Below are 20,213 nucleotides of genomic sequence, written 5' to 3' on the forward strand. Positions count from 1 at the left end.
CCGACAGATTTGAAAAAACAATGGCTGAGTGGGAAGCGAGGGGTAAGTGAAAATAAGGGAGAGAAGAAGGGAGGAAATAGTAGTCGGAAGTTTAGTTTAGTTTAGTTTAATAAGGATCCCCATTAGTCTACACCGTAGTGGAGACTATTCTCTTCCCAGGGGTCCAAAAACATTACAATACAATACAAATACATAAAATGCAGTACAGCATGATAAAATTTTTCAAAAAACAGAGACTTAGAAAACACATACATTAAAAAAAAAATAATAATACCTAAATACCTTAAATACCTAAAATAATAACCTAATCTACTATAATTTCCTTTCCGATTATTGCTGCCTTAAGTTTTTTTTGAAATCATTTATTTTTTCTTGTTAGAGAGTCACATATGAGCACATTCCAGTGCATCTGTACTGTACATACACATTTCTTTAGTTAGTTAGTCTTGGAAGAGAGAAAGTAAAGTGCCCATTTTGGCTTTATAAGTGGTATATTATTGTCATGTCTCTCTAGCTGTAAAGACAGACTGACAGGTTTCTGTGAGGAATACACATTATTTAAAAACAGAATAAGGCTAGGAAGTGTGAGTCACATCCGGGTGTCGAGTTGCCTCTGTGCTGTGCTGTGCACAATGGGACTGATGACGTGAACGGCATGAGGTGGGTGGATGTGTACTACATATGGGGCCAATATAACTGTAACTGCAATATGAATCTACCACTGTAACTGGTTTTATAACGAAAAAATAAAATACGCGGAACAATCTGTACCAAAAAAGCAAAAAGGGTCCCTTCTTTTTCATCAGTATCTGTAGATCAATGCATGTGTGTCACTTCAAATGAGAAAGATGTATTGATTAAAGAACATTCAATGTATATTGAGTGTGAGTACAACAATCAGTAGATTTTATTAGCACATTGTCACAAAGAGACACGCCTGTGTTGTCAGCGGGAGCTGCTGTTGAATTGATCAAAGTAGTCCTTGCTGGGTTTGTTGGTGTATAGCTTCTTGTTCAGGTACTCCTGGCTGGGGCACACAGAGACACACACAAACACACATTGAGTAACTGTTCCGACGAATGGTTATTTAAATCTGAATCCTACATTAGAGTACTTTATCATCTACACCCAAAATACATTTGCTGACAAGTGCCTCTTTCCTCCGTGCTCACTATGCCTGTTGCTCTCCTGCCAGCTGCATGTTGTAACGGTCTGTCTGAATCCTCTTCTCTCTCCTCAGCTCCTCTGCTCTGCTCTCCTCCTCCTCTGCTTCTCTGGACAGCTTCAGGAGCTGGAGTTTGCAAGCTGCATCCTGAATCTTTTTACCTTCTCGTTGTCTCTAAAGATGAAAAGGAAAAAAGGTGGAAATGTCATATGGAATACTGCATTTAAAAACGTTCTTTCTTAGGTTTTTTTTATTATGAAGAAAAGCTGATGGACCTGGAGCTTAGAATAAAACAGAAAGATTCAAGATGATACATAAGAAAGAAAAAAATAAAAATAATATTACCTCTCTGATGACAAATGTTACACATATATATGAGGAGAAAGGTTTACAAGACAAAAAGATGGATGTCAAATTAAGAGGAACAAACTAAATCAATTAGAAGTTACATAAAACGAAAAAGTCACTGTTTGTTTTGTTCATTTTTGGAAATGTTAGACTAGCATGTTAAACAAAGGTAATAATAGTAATAGGCAGAATGGTGTTCCTCCCCCTGATAAGAAGCGTTCTTTCGATTTGGCACGCATCAGTGGTTTAATGTGACGGTTGGGGACGAAAGTTTTGAAAGATTTCTGCAGAAAGACAGAACTGAAGAGGAGCTTGGAGCAAGAGGAGCTTGGAGCAAAGCAGGATGGGACTTGACTGTGAATTGCTCACCGTAATCAGTGTGTCATAGAGCATTGTGTCTTCGAGTCACTCCATACCTGTCTCTCAAGACGTTGTTCTTCTCTCTCCCTGTGGATGACGCTCAGTTTCTCAGGGGTCATACCCTTCCATCTGTCCACCAGAACCAGTGGCAGCCTCCCTCCTCCCACCTCTCCCGCCGCTGCCTCAGCACACTCTGTCATCATGTCGGATGTCAGAGTGTGCTGCATCTCTGCAAGATTCTCCCTCTCTTCTCGCCAGTGCTGCTCCTTCAGTGTTTCTGTCTGCTCGGCAGCCTGTGGGGAGCGGGACATGGTGAGGCCTTACCACTGATGTAGGGACAGTCGATTGATCGTCGCCTTGGTGGTTAGAATGGCAGGAGCTTTACGAAACCCGACCTTTAATATGTGGTTACGTCTAACACAGAGCAAGAGTCTGCCATATGGCGAATATCCTCCAGAGAGAACCACTCATGCTGTTGCATTTGCTTGTGCATTGTGCATGGGAGTTGTTATTAAACCACATAATTGTCATGAAAAAAACCATGACCTGAGTGATTTATAATGATGCCTCCCAAAGGAGGATTCAGCCGAGTGCGTTCAGTCAAATCAGGGCAGCTCTAAATGGAGGCTTTTAAAAACAGACAGGGCCCATGCACACATCAAAGCAGTTTAACCATCCATGTTGCTTGATACCAACTAATATGATGGCCACCCTCCTGCAGCAAGTGTGTGTACGCATCACTTAATATCTTCAATTAGCAATTTCAATTTAAAAATCCCACCTGAGAACACACGTGTCAGGGCTTAAAACCCCAGTGGATTTTGCTTTGAGCATCCACATTAGCATGTGGTGTGTGCATCTGTGTGTCCATCTGTATGTGCATTGTGCAAATGTGTGTACTGTACCAGAGCTTGATTGTAGCTGTCCAATGCAACTCGGGCAGCTTTCTTACACTCCTCCTCGAGTGCACGAAGCTGAAGCCCCTGACAGTCTTGATGCACCAGCTCTTTGCTCACCAGCATCTCTGCAACACGTGTTGTTTCACACCTGCATGAGCCGTTGCCCATTGTACAAGGCTCTTTAACACACTCACGCATTCATAACGGCTCTCTGGGATGAGCATCCATCAATGCCACCTGGCGATAAGGGCTGTGCGTAGGAGTGTGTGATTGTTTGTGTACGAAAGCATGAAGCATGTGTGGGATTCACAGAGGCTGTAGCATACAGCATGTGAGCTCACCGGTAACAACAGAGTATGTGTGCTTGTGTTTGTCTCTTTTCACCTCTGTGCTTGTCTCCTAAAAGCCTTCTCTCATTGTCTTCTTTCTGTGCTCGCAGATCTCTGTCTGTCTTTTTCTTTTGTTCTCTCCTCCTCTGCTCTTCTCCGATATCCTCTCCCTGTATTAAACAAGAAAAATGGTTAAGGAGGGGTAACGTAATTATTAATAAATAATTTGCTGGATTTAGTTGAATAGGTTTTTGATCCACATCAAGTTCCTACCTGAAATATTGTCATACTGGCAGGCCCCAGCTTATCCTCTGGAATGGTGATCCTGAATGCCCCCTTCAGGCCACACTTGAGATCAGCATCACGCGTGTCCTCTACACGTTGATGAGTGGCCCAATACTTGGTCAGGTCAGTGTGTAAAGCTGCTTGCTTCTCTCTTCCATCAATGTCTTGCTGAAGCAGTGCTTCACCATGATATTTTCTCAGCTTATCTGCAATGCAATTAAAATAAAGACACTTATGATCAATGCTCCTTAGTTGTGAAAGTAAATTTCCGAAATGGAAATTATACGAGAGTAGTCTTATAGTGGATTCAGTAGTGGGGCTAATAGCATTATAATGGTTGTGTTCAACCAATTTAATTATTTTTTCTTTAATTTACCGAAAGCTTTGTCCCGTTGTTTCTCCATGTTTTGATGATGTTTTTTCTCCTGGACCTGTTGGTTGAGAGCATCAAGATCGAGGCCCATCACACGCAGCCGGGTGTTGAAGATGCGGGCCTTGCGTGCTGTTTCTGCAGACCTTCGCATCTTCACTGCGTTTTCAATGGATGGATCTACAGGCAAATCCACTTTGTACATTTTCTCGGTTTCTAATTAACATGGAGGGAGAAGACGCAGCATTAAAGCACGGATTAGTATGGCTGATACCTTTGCAGGAAATTAATTACTGTGTTAAATGAACCACCAGATCCTGATGTCTATCTTCTGCCAGATATTATCTGACCTGACAACACCACACCAATACCTGTAGAGTTTACTTTCTACCATATTGCATGCATGTTTCTTAATTCGCAGACAAAGATCATTGATGTGAAGAAGTACTTAGGCCTACCCGCTACCTCTGATGTACCAAATGTACCCGAATAGAGCTTGTGCCGCTGAAAGTCGGGTGAGTCTGATCCTGTTGTGTTTGTATGCCCTTGGTAACCATGGTAATTCACTTACACTCAGCTGCATGCCTCTTGCATTGTAACAAAGTTAATTGTACCGAAACCAAACATTAACCTTCGAGGAAACTAACATAAATTGTTGGAGAACTCAGATAATCTCTTTTAACGTTAGTTCTAGCATACGGGGCACAAGACTGTTGTCATGAGAACCGTTCCATTGGTCTCGCGATAAACTGCGAGGTTTCGTGTCTCGCGCGCTCCAGGGTCTTCCTGTGAGATTGTAAAATGGCGCATTGTTGTCACCGCCGCATCGCGTCTATTTGTTTAAGATTATGAAGCTATTTAGACTATTAAAGTGAATATGCACTTCATAATGTGACATATGCGTAGAGCAGCAATAGATTGAACAGAGAGGTTCATTTATTTGCGTGACTACATCGTCTTCGATATTGCTTGCTCGGTAAACATCGGTTAGTACGTTAGCTAGCTAGCTAACATTTTACGAGCTGCAGCTATAACACTCACTGCAGGTTTTCACCCCCACAACAGCGTCCTTTCTGTCACCAAGATGGGTTTTTTAAAACTGATAGAGATCGAAAACTTCAAGTCGTACAAAGGAAGACAGATCATTGGACCGTTTCACAAGTTTACTGCGATCATCGGACCCAATGGATCTGGTATGTTATGATTGCACATATGAACTCGCGGCTAATGAATACTTCTTGCGAGCGTTTGCTAACTGTAAACACCGTGTAACCATGCCCCGCTGTCTTAAACGTTTGATACCACAACGTTAAACGTAAATATGTAGTCGGACTACGTTTCCTGTCATTCTAATGATCCGACCAGCTGACGTTACCATTTTGCACTGCTTAATTGAAATGTTTTTTGTGACTATCAACATGTACAATGTTCGTGTGTGTATAACAATTATTTTGTTGTGGTCATGATCAATCTTAGTTGTAATCTCTGTAAACGGTCGATATGACTAAGTTTTTTCTGTTAAAGTAATAGTCAACTACTGCCTTTGAAATTAGTTTCCAGATTTTTATAATCATCACCTTTCTGAGAGAATGTAAACGGAACAAATATACTTGTAACTCTTCTTTCTATACATTTGTGTTTTCAAAGTTCCTAACATTCTGAACGCTGTTGTTGTAGGAAAGTCCAACCTTATGGATGCCATCAGCTTCGTGCTGGCAGAGAAGACCAGCAACCTGCGTGTGAAGACTCTTAAGGATCTTATCCATGGAGCACCAGTAGGAAAGCCAGCTGCCAACAGAGCTTTTGTCAGCATGGTTTACCAGGAAGATAACGGAGAGGAACGTACCTTCACAAGAGGCATCATTGGTACGAACCGCCATTGACTGTCATGTTGGATCGTACGCTTCACCATATGTGTGAGATGAAAAACAGCATTTTTATAACTATCTTCTGTCATTTATAACATGAATTAAAGTAATGTTGCATTTAGTGTGTTTATCAACCTGTAAATGCACAGCTGCACGACCACATGAAAGCTACCGCTACTGCCCAATTTTCAGACTAGAACTTTATTTGTGTCATTAAATTATCAAAACTAGTTAGGCATTACATTATATAAATATGTTCATTATAAGACACTTTACTTTCATTTACTGGACAAGGTAAATGAAAGGCCCTTGCTGCCATCTTGTATGTAACTTTGATAAATGAATGTGCTTTCTTCTTTATCTCCTTTCAATGTGCTTGTGGCGTGTGCAATAGGTTCCTCCTCTGAGTACCGTATCAACAGCAAGGTGGTGGGCCTGCCGGAATACAGTGAAGAGCTGGAAAAACTTGGCATTCTGATCAAGGCTAGGAACTTCCTGGTCTTCCAGGTGAGAATGAAATCCTAAAAATCTTTTGTCTGAGGATTTCATTCATATAGGTTATTTCATAATGCTTCTCTACTAAGCCACATGTTTTTGATCAGACAGTTATTTCTAAGAATGAACTTGGAACACTTATTTGAAGTTGCTTATTGCCAGTAAAGATTGCCCAAATCACATTGGATTGTTGGTAATTAAAAGTAATTGTTAAACTGCCCTGGTAGTGTCTTAGCTTTGTTTTCTTTTATGCTCGTACTCATGGTGTTGTGGCTAATGCAACCATGCATGATTTTATGCCGAGTATCTTTTAATAAGCCATTTTAGAGAACCCCCATTGTTTTCCCTGTGCTTAATCAATATCCTGTAACATGGTGTTGGGAGTTGCCATTGTTAATTGTTATTTACGGCTTATTCTCCTGTCAGGGAGCTGTGGAGTCTATTGCCATGAAGAACCCCAAAGAGCGTACAGCTCTGTTTGAGGAAATCTCACGTTCTGGAGATCTGGCCCAGGAGTATGACCGCAGGAAGAAGGAAATGGTGAAAGCAGAGGAGGACACGCAGTTCAATTACCATCGTAAGAAAAACATTGCTGCTGAGCGCAAAGAAGCCAAGCAAGAGAAAGAGGAGGTATGTACACTTCTATGTATTTGAGTCCAGCTTTAATTGGAAATTAAATGCTTCATTTAACTTTTGGCCCTTCATTTTCAAGTTTATGTCCTATGAGAAGAATTTGACTTGCCGTAGTGTTGAGATACGCTTCGAAATAATTTTACAATTTGATTACCTCGGTTGATTTGCTCTTTATTCTGTGTTGTCTGACTTATGTTATTTGTTTTTTTGTGTTATTGATCTTTATTTCGACAATGAAACTCTTGAAAAGGAGATTTTTTATCTCAGCGTTGCCTCTCTGGAGAATAACAGCCATTATTATACACAACCCATATTATATACCACGTTAAATCACCCGTCTGCCTCTCCTTCCATCTTTCCACCAGGCTGAGCGTTACCAGCGTCTGAAAGATGAAGTGGCCAGGGCAAGTGTTCAATTGCAACTTTTCAAGCTATACCACAATGAGTGTCAGATTGAGAAGCTGAACAAAGAGCTGAACCAGCGAAACAATAAGATCGATAAGGACCGTAAAAAAATGGACCATGTGGAAGAGGAGCTGAAGGACAAGAAGAAGGAGCTGGGCAGACTGATGAGGGAGCAGCAGACTATTGAAAAAGAAATCAAGTAAGTGACAGTTATGCAATAGCCCTCTCACAGCTCCTCAGATTATGTATAACTAATGCCATTTAAGACCCAGGGCTTTGTTAATTACTTGATGGCTCTGCCCACAGAGAGAAAGACTCTGAATTGAATCAAAAGAGGCCGCAGTACATCAAGGCCAAGGAGAACACGTCTCACAAGATCAAGAAGCTTGAGGCGGCGCGCAAGTCATTGCAAAATGCCCAGAAGATGTACCAGAAACGCAAGGGGGACATGGATGAGCTGGATGATGAAATGAAGGCAGTGGAGCTGGCCAAGCAGGACTTTGAGGAGCGCATGGAGGAGGAGGCACAGAGCCAAGGCCAGGACCTCACCCTCGAGGAAAACCAGGTTTGATATGTTAGGTCGTTACACACATTTGAGGGCGCCTGGATTCACAGTATATTATGATTGAATAATGTATTATTATTAGATTTAATTTAGTTGATGAACTTGAAATACTGGTACTATTTCTGAATTTATACTGTAATAAGATTGCGGTAAAAATATCTGACTATCGTACTACCTGAGTACTATACTTCTCAAAATTCCTTCATGCTAGCACATGTAATTTTCACGTTTTGGTGTGTGAGAATAGTAAAAAAAAATGTTATGTTGTATCAAGTTGAGCTTAAAGTTAGGATGGCTTTAGATCACCCTCTGTTCCTCCCCTCCCAGGTCAAGCAGTACCATCGTCTGAAGGAGGAGGCCAGTAAACGTGCTGCCACCCTGGCTCAGGAGCTGGAGAAGTTCAACCGCGACCAGAAGGCCGACCAGGACCGCCTCGACTTGGAGGAGAGGAAGAAAGTGGAGACCGAGGTAAATAACTACTGATGGCAGCTTTCCGGTGCCAGACTAATACTTATTTGGATGCTTACACCTATGTTTTTCATTGTGTCTCTGCAGGCCAAAATCAAACAGAAGATACGTGAAATTGAAGAAAACCAGAAACGTATTGAGAAATTAGAGGATTACATTACCACCAGCAGGTATGGCGCTCTCCTTTTGAGTTTTTAAACACGGCTATGCTTAGCTTATTGCTATCCTTGGTTTTTTTCCAATTATACTCCTTTATTTCATGTTTTGTTCGTTTCCCCTCAGGCAGTCGCTGGATGAGCAGAAGCGCATGGAGGAGGAGCTGACTGAAGAGGTGGAGTCGGCCAAGAGGAGAATTGATGAGATCAACACGGAGCTTAATCAGGTGCTTAAAACATCCACAAGGAGAGAAAAGCAAATGACTTCAAATGTTGTCATCCTAACCGACCGTCAATGATTTCAGTGTGCTATCAGGGTCACACTGATGGGACCAGGTGTGCCTGCACGGTCTGTGTCGCTCTGTCCATTTGCGCACCTCACAGTTGCATATTGATCAGACAAGAAGACACGCTTATCAACTCGATTACTATTGATCAAAACAGAACGAGGGTTCGGCTGTAGCCTACTTGAAACATACTATTGAGAACATATTCGCTGACATGCACGTGATGAACACAGTTTTATTTATTTTTCCATCGCTGACTTTTTTTTGCCTTAGGCGCTCGGGATTTGTCATAGGCGTTCGGGAAAACGGCTTAGGCGCGCGCCCACATTTTCTCTATGCAGGAAAAACCCTGGCTATGATTGAAGGCGTTTCCTTGTAACAGTGTCTTAAACGAGACCTCGTGCAGCATCTTTAGCTAATCCGTGCCCAAGAATTGATCAGGAGAAAATTACATTTCTCCCTGTGAATCGATAGATGTTTCTCCTGCGGACATTTCCACAGGGAGCAACACAAATGTGATCAATAAAATAAATGATAGTGCCACTAATCCAAGCCAGTGGGCCAACATGCACTGATTACTGGCAAACCAAACCATCACCTAACTGCCTGGCACTGACACTCCTGTTAATAATGTTATTGCTTCCACTTCAGTCTGACAAGTGAAAATGTTAACTGGAAAAGTCTATAATGTATCCGCTGTGTTTGGCTACTGCTATAGGTAATGGAGCAGCTGGGAGACGCCAGAATCGACAGGCAGGAGAACAGTCGCCAGCAGCGCAAGGCTGAGATCATGGAGAGTATCAAAAGACTCTACCCGGGCTCTGTGGTAAGACAACTGAAACTATTTGTCATTTTCCAATAATTTCAGGACAGCCGTTTTTGTTTCCCCGCTTTATTTAAAAACGATGTTAAATAAACTCGGATTAGTAAAACTATGCTGTTCTCTCTTTGCAGTATGGGCGTCTAATCGACCTGTGCCAGCCCACTCAGAAGAAGTATCAGATTGCTGTGACCAAGGTGTTGGGCAAGAACATGGACGCCATCATTGTTGACTCTGAGAAGACTGGCAGAGATTGTATTCAATACATCAAGGAGCAGAGAGGAGAGCCCGAAACCTTCCTTCCCCTCGACTACCTCGAGGTGAATATTTAAAAGTACAGCTGAGTGCTCTTTTTGGGTGGTGAGAGTACACTCTATCAAGTGCCAACGCTAAATAAACACATTAAACTTCTACAAACTTGAGAAAAAAGATATGTCAGATGTAAAAATGTGTCTCATCTCGGGGTGTATTGGCTTATAAAAGTCACGTTCTGGTGCGAGTTTAAGAAAGTGGGAAAAGAAGGATACAAAAAGTTAAATTTTGCCCACAAACACGAACTGTTAGAGTTCTTATTTAGGCTCAATAGAACTACACGTGAAATAAGAAAATCTTCAAATATAAAAAAACAGATTGAATCTTCCTAAAGCATCTTTTATCACTCTGATTAGCTAATAAACATCAAATTCAGCCCTCTAATATGTATTACTCATTTCAAAGCTTTTCATTGAAATTATTTGGGTGCCGTTAAGTATAACAATATAATATATTAACCTTTTTACATCCAGCTGTAAATGGTTATTAATTTCTTGCTTAAAATCAGACCATTTTCCTGCTGAAACAGGCACTGGAGTTTAAAATGTGCTCGTCTTATTTTAGGTGAAACCAACGGACGAGAAATTGAGGGAGCTGCGAGGAGCCAAACTGGTGATTGATGTGATTCGCTATGAGCCGCCCCACATCAAGAAAGCCCTCCAGTACGCCTGTGGCAACGCCCTGGTCTGCGAGAACGTAGAGGATGCGCGAAGGATCGCTTTCGGAGGGCCATACAGACACAAGGTATTTGACTTAATTTAGTTCAATAATCAAAATGTTTGTGTCCGGAAGATGGAAAGAGTGGAAATCTAACATGTCCACCTGGTGATTCGGTGGATGAGCCTTTCGTCTATTCTTCCTCCTAACCTCTCCCTGTATCCCTGTGTCCAGACGGTAGCCCTGGATGGTACTCTGTTCCAGAAGTCTGGAGTCATCTCTGGAGGAGCCAGCGACCTAAAGGCCAAGGCCAGGCGCTGGGATGAGAAGGCAGTGGACAAGCTCAAGGAGAAGAAAGAGAAGCTCACTGAAGAGCTCAAGGTAACTTCCACTCGTGTTGGTCCTCTCGATCCATCTGCAATATCTTGAGCAACCGTAAAATGTGAATTGTTTCATTTGAAGTGAATTCACTCACAACAATTCCCACTTAATGTTTTTTATTTGTAGGACCAAATGAAGGCCAAGAGGAAGGAGGCAGAGCTGCGTCAGGTGCAGTCTCAGGCCCACGGTCTGCAGATGAGACTGAAGTACTCCCAGAGTGATCTGGAACAGACGAAAACCCGTCACCTCTCCCTCAACATGCAGGTACAGACTGTCGTACGCTGCTCTCACTGATAGTTATTGCTCTAGTGGCGGTTGCATTTCAACTTGATTAATTCGTGTCATGCAGGAGAAGTCTAAGCTCGAGAGTGAATTGGCCAACTTTGGCCCTCGCATCAATGACATCAAGAGGATCGTCCAGTCCCGTGAGAAGGAGATCAACGACCTGCGAGACCGCATGAACCTGGTGAGACCGACACGGAGAAGTCCATTTAGAAGCCTGTTCACGAATATGTAGTACGTCAGTAATGAATGTCTTTGCGGTTTCCAGGTGGAGGATGAGGTGTTTATTGAATTCTGTAAAGAGATTGGCGTGAGGAACATCAGAGAGTTTGAGGAGGAGAAGGTGAAGAGGCAAAATGAGATTGCAAAGAAGCGGTGAGTGTAGTGAAGACTCGATCGGTGTTCTTCACGCTGTTGCTGGTTTCCTCTGTGGTTTTAACCTTACACACAACATGTTGCTTCAGTCTTGAGTTTGAGACCCAGAAGACCCGCCTCGGTATCCAGATCGACTATGAGAAGAACCAGCTGAAGGAGGACCATGAGAAAGTTATGATGTGGGAGCAGACCGTCAAGAAGGACGAGGCTGAAATCGAGCGACTGAAGAAAGTAAATACATAAATTGAAGGACGAAAGCTTTACTTCTAAATGTAATTTGTCCTTCATTTTGACATCGGGTTAATTTTCACTTGTCTGCAGGAGGAGCACAGACACATGAAGATCATTGATGAGACAATGGCACAACTTCAGGACCTGAAGAACCAACACCTCACCAAGAAATCTGAAGTCAATGATAAGAACCATGATATGGAGGACATCCGCAAAAAGCTGGGGGGTGCCAATAAGTCAGTGGCTGCAAACGCACATACATCTTTTTATGCCCTATGATACATGTGATAGATATATTCTATGATAAATGTTTTTGTATCTCCCAGGGAGTTGACTCAGATCCATAAGGAAGTGACGGCCATTGAGACCAAACTGGAGCAGAAGCGTAGTGACCGTCACAACCTGCTTCAAGCCTGCAAAATGCAGGACATCAGGTTGCCTCTTTGTTCTGGAACGATGGATGATATCAGCCAGGAAGAGGTACACACAACCGCACTCCTCCAGGCCATTACCGCTCTGCTCTTGGGAGTGAAACAGAAAATGACGTCTTTCTTTTGTCTTGGGTTTTTGTAACCAGGGGAGCGCCCAGGCAGAAGTGGAGTCGAGCAGCCAGAGGACGTCCAGCACTGTTCTCGCTAAAGAGGCCCTCATAGAGATCGACTACGGCAAACTGTCTGAAGACCTTAAGGTAGGTAGCACACGCAGAGCGGTGTCTTCTCGTTAAACAGCCCTCATTTTATTTAAAAGTGACGTTGGTATTTGTGTCACTTGGTTTTCCAGCTGACAGTAATGACCTGGTCAAAGATGTACAAAAGAGGAGATGTGAAGCGATGTGATGGATATGGTTACGGCAGCTATTAACAACCTCTAAAGCTTCTAGAATTCACGGCGCTTGTTCAGCGGTCCAGGAAACACACCGACTAATTGCATGCGTTGTAAACCTTGTCAGAGATATGATAGATCCTCAAGATTCCTAACGCATTAATTCACTATGCTTCGAACACAAAGCTGAAACAAGTGGTTTCCATAAGCACAGATGTAGTCCGTGCACACAGGGGTCTCTATTTCAGAAGATGAGAATAATATGGATATTGTGGCTTTTTGGATTGAAATCATTTCACATCTATATGAACTGAATTTAAATCTGCAGAGCAAAGACAGTTCATCATTTGAGAATACATCATTTATGATTCATTCATTTTAATTTACGATCAATATTGTTGAGATATTAGTTCATTGCTATTTCTATATTTGAAATCACAGACTTTGATACAACTACGAGGCAACTTCAAAACATATATAACTTAATCATGGCGAAAGTTTATCACAGTGATGATCCGAGACATTGTCTTTTACTGGACCCGATTTAATTAGAATTGAATACCTCTGCCCTACAGGATGAACTGTCAGAGGAGGAGATCAAGGGGGAGACCAACACTCTGCAGCAGCGTCTGAACGAGCAGCAAAGTATCCTCCAGAGGATCAGTGCACCCAACATGAAGGCCATGGAGAAGCTGGAGAGCGTCAGGGACAAGTTCCAAGAGACCAGTGACGGTGAGACGGGAGGATAATGTTCGCGGGTGGGATTACACGAGAGAAAGAAAGAAGTGATGCCGGTTACATGACCTTTCTGGAGCGCCTCATAATGTTATCCCCCTTTTCACTTTCCTCCCCTCAGAGTTTGAGGCTGCCCGTAAGAGAGCCAAGAAGGCCAAGCAAGCCTTTGAGCAGATCAAGAAGGAACGGTTTGACCGTTTCAACAACTGCTTCGAGTCGGTGGCCACCAACATCGATGAGATCTACAAGGCCCTCTCACGCAACAGCAGTGCCCAGGTTTGCCAACTTTAAAATTGAGTTTTTTAAACAGTAACCAACACAATGTGTCGAATGCGATATCTGCCATCACAGATCATGAATGTGTTGGGAAGCTAAACCTTTGACAACGGTTGTGTCCCTCTTCTTTAGGCTTTCCTAGGCCCAGAAAACCCGGAGGAGCCGTACCTGGATGGCATCAACTACAACTGTGTGGCTCCGGGAAAGCGGTTCAGACCCATGGACAACCTGTCTGGAGGAGAGAAGACTGTTGCGGCCTTGGCTCTGCTCTTTGCTATTCACAGGTAAAACTACGGACGGGCACGGAGTCTGAATACATGCTCACGTTATTTATTAATTCACATCCGACCGTAATCTTGCCTGCAACGTATTTCTTGCTTGTTCTTAGCTACAAACCCGCTCCCTTCTTCGTCCTGGATGAGATTGATGCTGCTCTGGACAACACGAACATCGGCAAGGTCTGTACAAGTCTAATCGTTTCAGTGACTTGAGTTTTATCAATGCTACTTTTGATGTAAACATGCCACTCATCACATTTTATACAAACTATAACTCCCGAGATCCATTTGTGCCTTTTTAAGGTTGCCAATTATATCAAAGACCAGTCGGTGCTGAACTTCCAGGCCATCGTCATTTCTCTGAAAGAGGAATTCTACACCAAGGCAGACTCACTCATCGGTGTTTATCCAGAGGTGTGTTTCTATTTATTGTCTATACAAAATACTGTGCAACATATTACATAACGTACAGCCATAACTCTTTTAGAATTGTATATTAGAGCGGATATGCTGGCCTTAAAAAGTCTTAAAAACATTTAATTAATTTACAGACTGTAAACATGTTTGTATGTGGACGTGTTATACATCTACACATGTCAGAGTGGTGCATGCAGGTCAATTTAGTGTCAATTTGACACAAACTTAAATTAACAAAAAATAATTAATCAGTTCATCCATCAATTGCGTCAACTTATTTAGGACCAAATCAAGTAAATTGAATACTTTTATCACGAGAAGTTGTTGTTGTATGCAGCTGGGAGGTAATGGCAAAAATGTGATACATTATATAAATTCATGTTGTTGATAAATATTAGGCCTTATTGTCCCTGATGATATTACCTCGAGATGGGTATTGAATTACATTATATATGTTGTATTCAAAAGTAAAAAATATAAGTACACATAATAAATAAATACTATAGAAATCGTGTCTTAAAGATTTAGAATAAGTCAGAATAAGTCATATTTGGAACGTCTAATTTGAAATATGGCATCATTAAAACACATTCCTGGTCCCGTCAGACTCCAGCAGAAACCTGCCAGTAATGACAAATGATCTTGAGCTGTTAATTAACCGACATTTTAAAAATCTGCTTCATATGATTCATGTATGAACTGCTTTTCTTTGTCTTTCACTCACAGCAAGGAGATTGTGTCATCAGTAAAGTGCTTACCTTCGACCTCTCCCAGTATCCTGATGCCAACCCAAATCCCAATGAATAGTTCGAGCCCCCCCCCCGACACCAGCGTTTGGCAAACGGGGCAAGCAAGTTCTTTCGCGACACTCTCTGGATTGCTAATCTATTCTGTAGTCACAGATTATGTACTCATTAGGTCCCACATATTATTTCCTTTTCTTTCTTTTTTATAATTATGAATTTGTTGTGTTATTCTAGAAGTATTAAATTAGTGAGATTTCTTTGTTGTTGTCTAGTCAGTGACAACCAGGACGTATGTACATTTATAAAAGCCCACCCTTTCTCAATTTGGCAATACAAGAGTGATTATAATGATCCATAAAAGATTATTATAACCCAGTGTAAATGAGAACAAATCAAACCTTTTTAACAGACTGTCGAATTTGTATCATGTGGTAAAATGTGTCGAATTTACCTGAAACAAGTTTTTGTTGTCAGCTTTTATACTATTTAGGGCCCTCTTTTCAATTGTGTGCTTTAAATACCTGCCTCTCTTTTGTTGTGTACCATGAGATGTGTTGCGTGTGTTGCGTGTGCGTTTTCATGTGCTACTCGAGCTCAATCAGGAATCTGTTGCTACAATATGGTGGATACATTCCCTTGTGTGATGGCTAAATAAAACCCTTAGTGAGCTGCAACTGGCAGTGCTATAATGAGATCATGGAGTTTTGTTAACGGCGTCGTCAGAAAATAATGTCTAAGAAAATGTGCTGAGGGGATTTGGCTGTGTGAATAACGACGGCTTAATCGGCTTCAGGGAAGTGGCGACGAGGCACTTCTGTTAGAAATGCTTCATTGATGGGCTTACTTCAATAAATATAATTTGAATTATTTAAGCCCCTTTTATTTTGTTTACTTTAACACTGCCTTTGACACATTTGTGTTTCTTCTCCTTCCAATAATTTGAACCTGTAATGCAGAACGCATCTGACTGCATTCGTTTCCATTTCATAAGGGGAGTCTTTACTTTGCTGGACTATTTTTAGAGTGTCTCAGTTTTCACACCGACTTCTGCTGGGGGCAGCATGGAAAGCATTCGCCGATCTCTTCCTTAAGGATCTGTGCACTAACTCATTTATTACATTTAATTCATTATATATAGCCCAACATCACAAGTTACAAATTTGCCTCAGATGGCTTTACAGTCATTACACATACGACATCCCTGTCCCAGGACCTCACATCGGATCAGGAAAAACTCCCAAGAAATAGAAAAAAGTCTAGGGCTGTGAAACGACTAAAAATTTTAATCAGGTTAATCACAGGTTTCTGTGGATTAATCATGATTAATCACATATTACCGATATTCTCGGTATATTTTTGTGAGAACATAAAGATTTATGACAAAAGACCGATATATACATTTATACACAGGGATGCACATAACTTGCTCACCAGTGAGCCGAGAAGAGTTGTTGATATATAAATATATATATTAGGGCTGTCAGCGTTAACGCGTTAATCTATGCGATTAATTTGGCCGCGTTAACGCACTAAAATATTTTAACGCAATTTTTTTATTTTTTCGATTTTTTTTTTTTAAACCGCGGCAGTACGGTTTGACACTGTTTCCGTTTTAAAAACAATTATTTCTCCGCGAAAATAAGGAGCATAAATCAGTTTAACTCGTGGATGAATCAGTCGGGTTTCCTCCTGCTCCTCCTTCCTCCCGTCTCCCCCTCCGATACACAGAGGAACGAAGGGGCGACGTGTCGGGTGACGCGGCGCGGAAAGAACTCGTCACACGAAACCTTCAACGTGATTGGTCAATCTGTTTGTCTGTCAACATTTCGGGAAAAAAACAACCAATGAACACTCAGTAAATCACAAAGGACCTCCCACCTCACAGGTTAGGCTCATTTAGCAGCCTGTCAGTCAGAGAACCAGAGAACACGGCGCGAGGACAATGAGGCTCATTTCAGAGCTGAGATTGTTCTAGAATGTTTGATGTATAACACGTGGGGGTGTGTCACATGCAAAAGACTTTAAACGGTGAATTTAATTTATTTTGTCAAATGTATAAAATGCCCCCAGCCTCCAGAGGGTTAACGTGACATATTTGAATGTCAGTCAGTTACCAAGGCCACTGGTTCTGCTGCTGTTCAATGTTAAAGATGACAGGACCAATGGGGTCTCAATATACTTCTTTTTTTTACTAATCTGATGTTTCACTGAAACAATTTATCATCCACGATATTAAATACCTCGCTGGCACTGTATATGTAGGAGCCTCTTTGAAAACACAGCTCTGTGTGAAGTTTTGTCTTTAAAAAGAAGGAACAAACTTTTAAGCGCGATTAATCGCGATTAATTAATCGCGATTAATTAATCGCAATTTCAAAATGTGCGATTAATTAGTTAATTTTTTTAAATCGATTGACAGCCCTAATATATATACACAAAAAAATATGTGTACATATACATATGTCAATATATATTTACATATATATATACATATGTAAATATATATATAATATATATATATATATATATATACATTCACACATACATATATATGCACACACATAAGACATATATACTAGGGCTGTGAAACGATTACAATTTTTAATCGGATTAATCACAGGTTTTTGTGGATTAATCATGATTAATCACATATTACCGATATTCTCGGTATATTTTGTGAGAACATAGAGATTTATGACAAAAGACGGATATATACATTTATACATTCTTCTATACAATGGTGCTGCAACTCAGCAGTTATTTAGCAGTTTTCTTCCATATGGAACATTAATACATCTTCATCCTAAACAGAATGTTTAACCCTCCTGTTACCTTTCGGGTCAATTTGACCCCATTCAATGTTTAATGTCTGTGTTCTTTGGGGTCAATTTGACCCCAGGCTGTTTTTCACTGTGTCAAACATATCAGAAATATCAACTTTTTATTTATTTAAAGGGCTATTTAGGTAGTCAACAAACAAACATAAAGTACCTCACACTTAAACTTGGGAAGCAATATTAATTCTAATAATTTTCTGGAGGTTTTAATTGCTGGGGTCAAATTGACCCCGAGGGTAAAATATGTTAGTAAATGTAAAGGTAACAGGAGGGTTAAACAGAACATTTTCTCTTGTTTGTCAACCATTAACTCCACCATGATACAATCTAAAGGCCTCTAGTCTTCCTCTAGCAGCTGCTGAGGCAAACTGACTGTGTGGGTTTTCTTCATGAACTGGGCCGTGATGAAAGGGACGGCGGGGACACCGCTGCACAGCTGAAACCTCACCGGCCCGGACACGGACAGGTGGACAGATTGACAAGTGACTTTTTTGCTCGGTCCGATGCGCGCGCACGGAGCTCTGTGGCGCGCGAGACGGAGATCGATAAGTGTTAACGCAACGCGAAGAGACAGAAATGACATGCTGCTGTGGAGATACGATCAACAACAGACGTTTAGTTTAATAAACAAAGACGTGCTCTAGAGAACATGTCAGGGGCGGGCCAATCTTTTAATGTCATGCGATCTACCGACACTACGCGCGATCGACTGGCAGGTCGCGATCGACGTGTTGAGACCCTGATCTACAGGAAGTAAAAGTCGTAACAAGGTTTCCGGAGGTGAACCTGCGGAAGGATCATTACCGATGAACAGACCGTCTGCATGAGAGCGGACAGAGTTCAGATTGAAGTGGTGTTTTGGAAGCTCATTTTGCAAGTGACTTTTTTTTCGTCCCGACGACCAACAACAGACGGATTGGAAGCTCATTCTGCGCATGCGTTAAATGCGTTTAAAAAAAAACTAGTTAAACCTGTAATTGAATTAACTGAGTTAACGCGTTATTTTTCACAGCACTAATATATACATAAGTGGAACCCTTATTTCACCTCCTTATCCTGCTTTCACCTGAAGTGGCTGCAGGGCGATACTCGTGTTCGCCAGTAGGGGGCAGTAGCAGGGTTTACCATGACTGGCGCCGTCATTCTTGTCTTAAACAAACAAGTTAGACCAGCATATCACAGACAGACAGTCAGTGTTGCCATGTCCGCGGTTTTCCCGCGGAATTGGGCTACTTTTGAAGTGTTGCCGCGGGTTGAATTTTTTGTCCGCTGGTTCGGGTAGACCTATTTTGCATGCAAATTACATGAATATCTTGAAATAAAAATCCATATTTTAAATTAAATAATTTATTAATACCCAAATCCTACCAAACTGACTCCAGATCAGCACGTACACGCCGACACATCCGCGCACACAGGACTCTCACTAGCACCCCCCCCTCCCCCCCCAGTCGACAACGCTCGCCGTAGGTCACTTTCCTCTCTCATCATGAAGGAGTTATGCTTAGGACACCAACATGGTTAGCAGCGGTACTGGCAATGGACTTTAAAAGCAGTGTATATGGTTTGGCACGGGCATATTTTGAGTTCTGATATTGGGCTGGTTTTGATTGGCCATTGGGCTGGTTTTGTCACACAGACCTGGCAACCCTGCAGACAGTGACCAGCTATCAAGTCACTTCTTGTCAGTGCCTTCGATCTCCGCGACCTTGTCCGTCACCATGGAAACATTGTCACGTGACATCTAAGCGCTTTGGTGCTAGTGACATCACGGAGCCCCGAACCAGAGTCTGTAAGTAGAAGTGATTTCCAGCAACGCAGCAGGGATTTGTGAATCTCACAGGAGCGGTGGGCGATAGGCGATTCAGAATCGCCTACACGGGAGGAGCGATTCATAGGCGAGTCTGATTATGAATCGCCTACCTCCCCAACGGGGTGGGACGGTTTGGCGAGAATCACCTCGTGTGATTACTCCTACACCCCATCCCGGGGTGGGTTTGGTTCTGTGGGATTCACAAATGGGGCCCTTTTAACCCCTTAGTTTAGTTTATTTTAGTTTATTTTAGTTTAGTTTAGTTTAGTTTATTTCGATCAGCAAAATATACAACAATCAGAATTCAACAAAAGAAGAAAGTAGCTGACCGAAAGGGTCGAGGCTGAAGCTATCTAGCTTATAAGTGCCCTAACCTATGATTTCTCAAAAAAACTTATTTCAAAGAACCATATATATATATATATATATATATATATATATATTAGGGCTGTGAAACTATTACAAATTTTAATCGGGTTAATCACAGGTTTCTGTGGATTAATCATGATTAATCACATATTACCGATATTCTCGGTATATTTTTGTGAGAACATAAAGATTTGCAAGTGACTTTTTTTCATCCCGATGTGCGCGCACAC

General features: G+C 41.7%; 2 protein-coding genes across 2 annotated transcripts; one reads left to right on the forward strand and one right to left on the reverse strand.

The window, feature by feature from the left end:
* Positions 1–544: 544 nt before the first annotated feature.
* Positions 545–3,961, reverse strand: ribc1 (RIB43A domain with coiled-coils 1). The gene is made up of 7 exons (XM_056423664.1): positions 3,763–3,961; positions 3,375–3,592; positions 3,157–3,271; positions 2,779–2,897; positions 1,930–2,166; positions 1,173–1,339; positions 545–1,027 (listed from the first exon to the last, which is right to left on the reverse strand). Exons 1-7 carry the CDS (start codon positions 3,959–3,961, stop codon positions 946–948), a joined length of 1,137 nt encoding a protein of 378 aa, XP_056279639.1. The 3' UTR covers positions 545–945.
* Positions 3,962–4,567: 606 nt separating this feature from the next.
* smc1a (structural maintenance of chromosomes 1A) lies at positions 4,568–15,831 on the forward strand. Its single transcript, XM_056423658.1, has 26 exons — positions 4,568–4,949; positions 5,434–5,622; positions 6,019–6,131; positions 6,546–6,749; positions 7,118–7,356; positions 7,464–7,722; positions 8,050–8,190; positions 8,278–8,360; positions 8,473–8,572; positions 9,351–9,458; positions 9,587–9,772; positions 10,329–10,508; positions 10,656–10,802; positions 10,929–11,066; positions 11,152–11,268; positions 11,353–11,459; positions 11,549–11,690; positions 11,781–11,926; positions 12,017–12,170; positions 12,268–12,378; positions 13,088–13,244; positions 13,369–13,523; positions 13,656–13,807; positions 13,912–13,981; positions 14,105–14,215; positions 14,945–15,831. Exons 1-26 carry the CDS (start codon positions 4,841–4,843, stop codon positions 15,023–15,025), a joined length of 3,699 nt encoding a protein of 1,232 aa, XP_056279633.1. The 5' UTR covers positions 4,568–4,840; the 3' UTR covers positions 15,026–15,831.
* Positions 15,832–20,213: the final 4,382 nt, after the last annotated feature.

Source organism: Pseudoliparis swirei, chromosome 9 (assembly GCF_029220125.1).
Source record: "Pseudoliparis swirei isolate HS2019 ecotype Mariana Trench chromosome 9, NWPU_hadal_v1, whole genome shotgun sequence".
NCBI classification, from domain to species: Eukaryota; Metazoa; Chordata; class Actinopteri; order Perciformes; family Liparidae; genus Pseudoliparis; species Pseudoliparis swirei.

Excerpts from the sequence above, each read along its gene's own strand:
- ribc1 (XM_056423664.1), bottom strand. The coding sequence starts at position 3,961 with ATGTACAAAGTGGATTTGCCTGTAGATCCATCCATTGAAAACGCAGTG. Across the intron at positions 3,593-3,762 it reads ACAACGGGACAAAGCTTTCG|ATAAGCTGAGAAAATATCAT; the intron begins GTAAATTAAAGA and ends ATTGCATTGCAG. Across the intron at positions 3,272-3,374 it reads CCAGTATGACAATATTTCAG|GGAGAGGATATCGGAGAAGA; the intron begins GTAGGAACTTGA and ends TGTTTAATACAG.
- smc1a (XM_056423658.1), top strand. The coding sequence starts at position 4,841 with ATGGGTTTTTTAAAACTGATAGAGATCGAAAACTTCAAGTCGTACAAA. Across the intron at positions 12,171-12,267 it reads ATGATATCAGCCAGGAAGAG|GGGAGCGCCCAGGCAGAAGT; the intron begins GTACACACAACC and ends TTTTGTAACCAG. Across the intron at positions 13,808-13,911 it reads CTGCTCTTTGCTATTCACAG|CTACAAACCCGCTCCCTTCT; the intron begins GTAAAACTACGG and ends GCTTGTTCTTAG.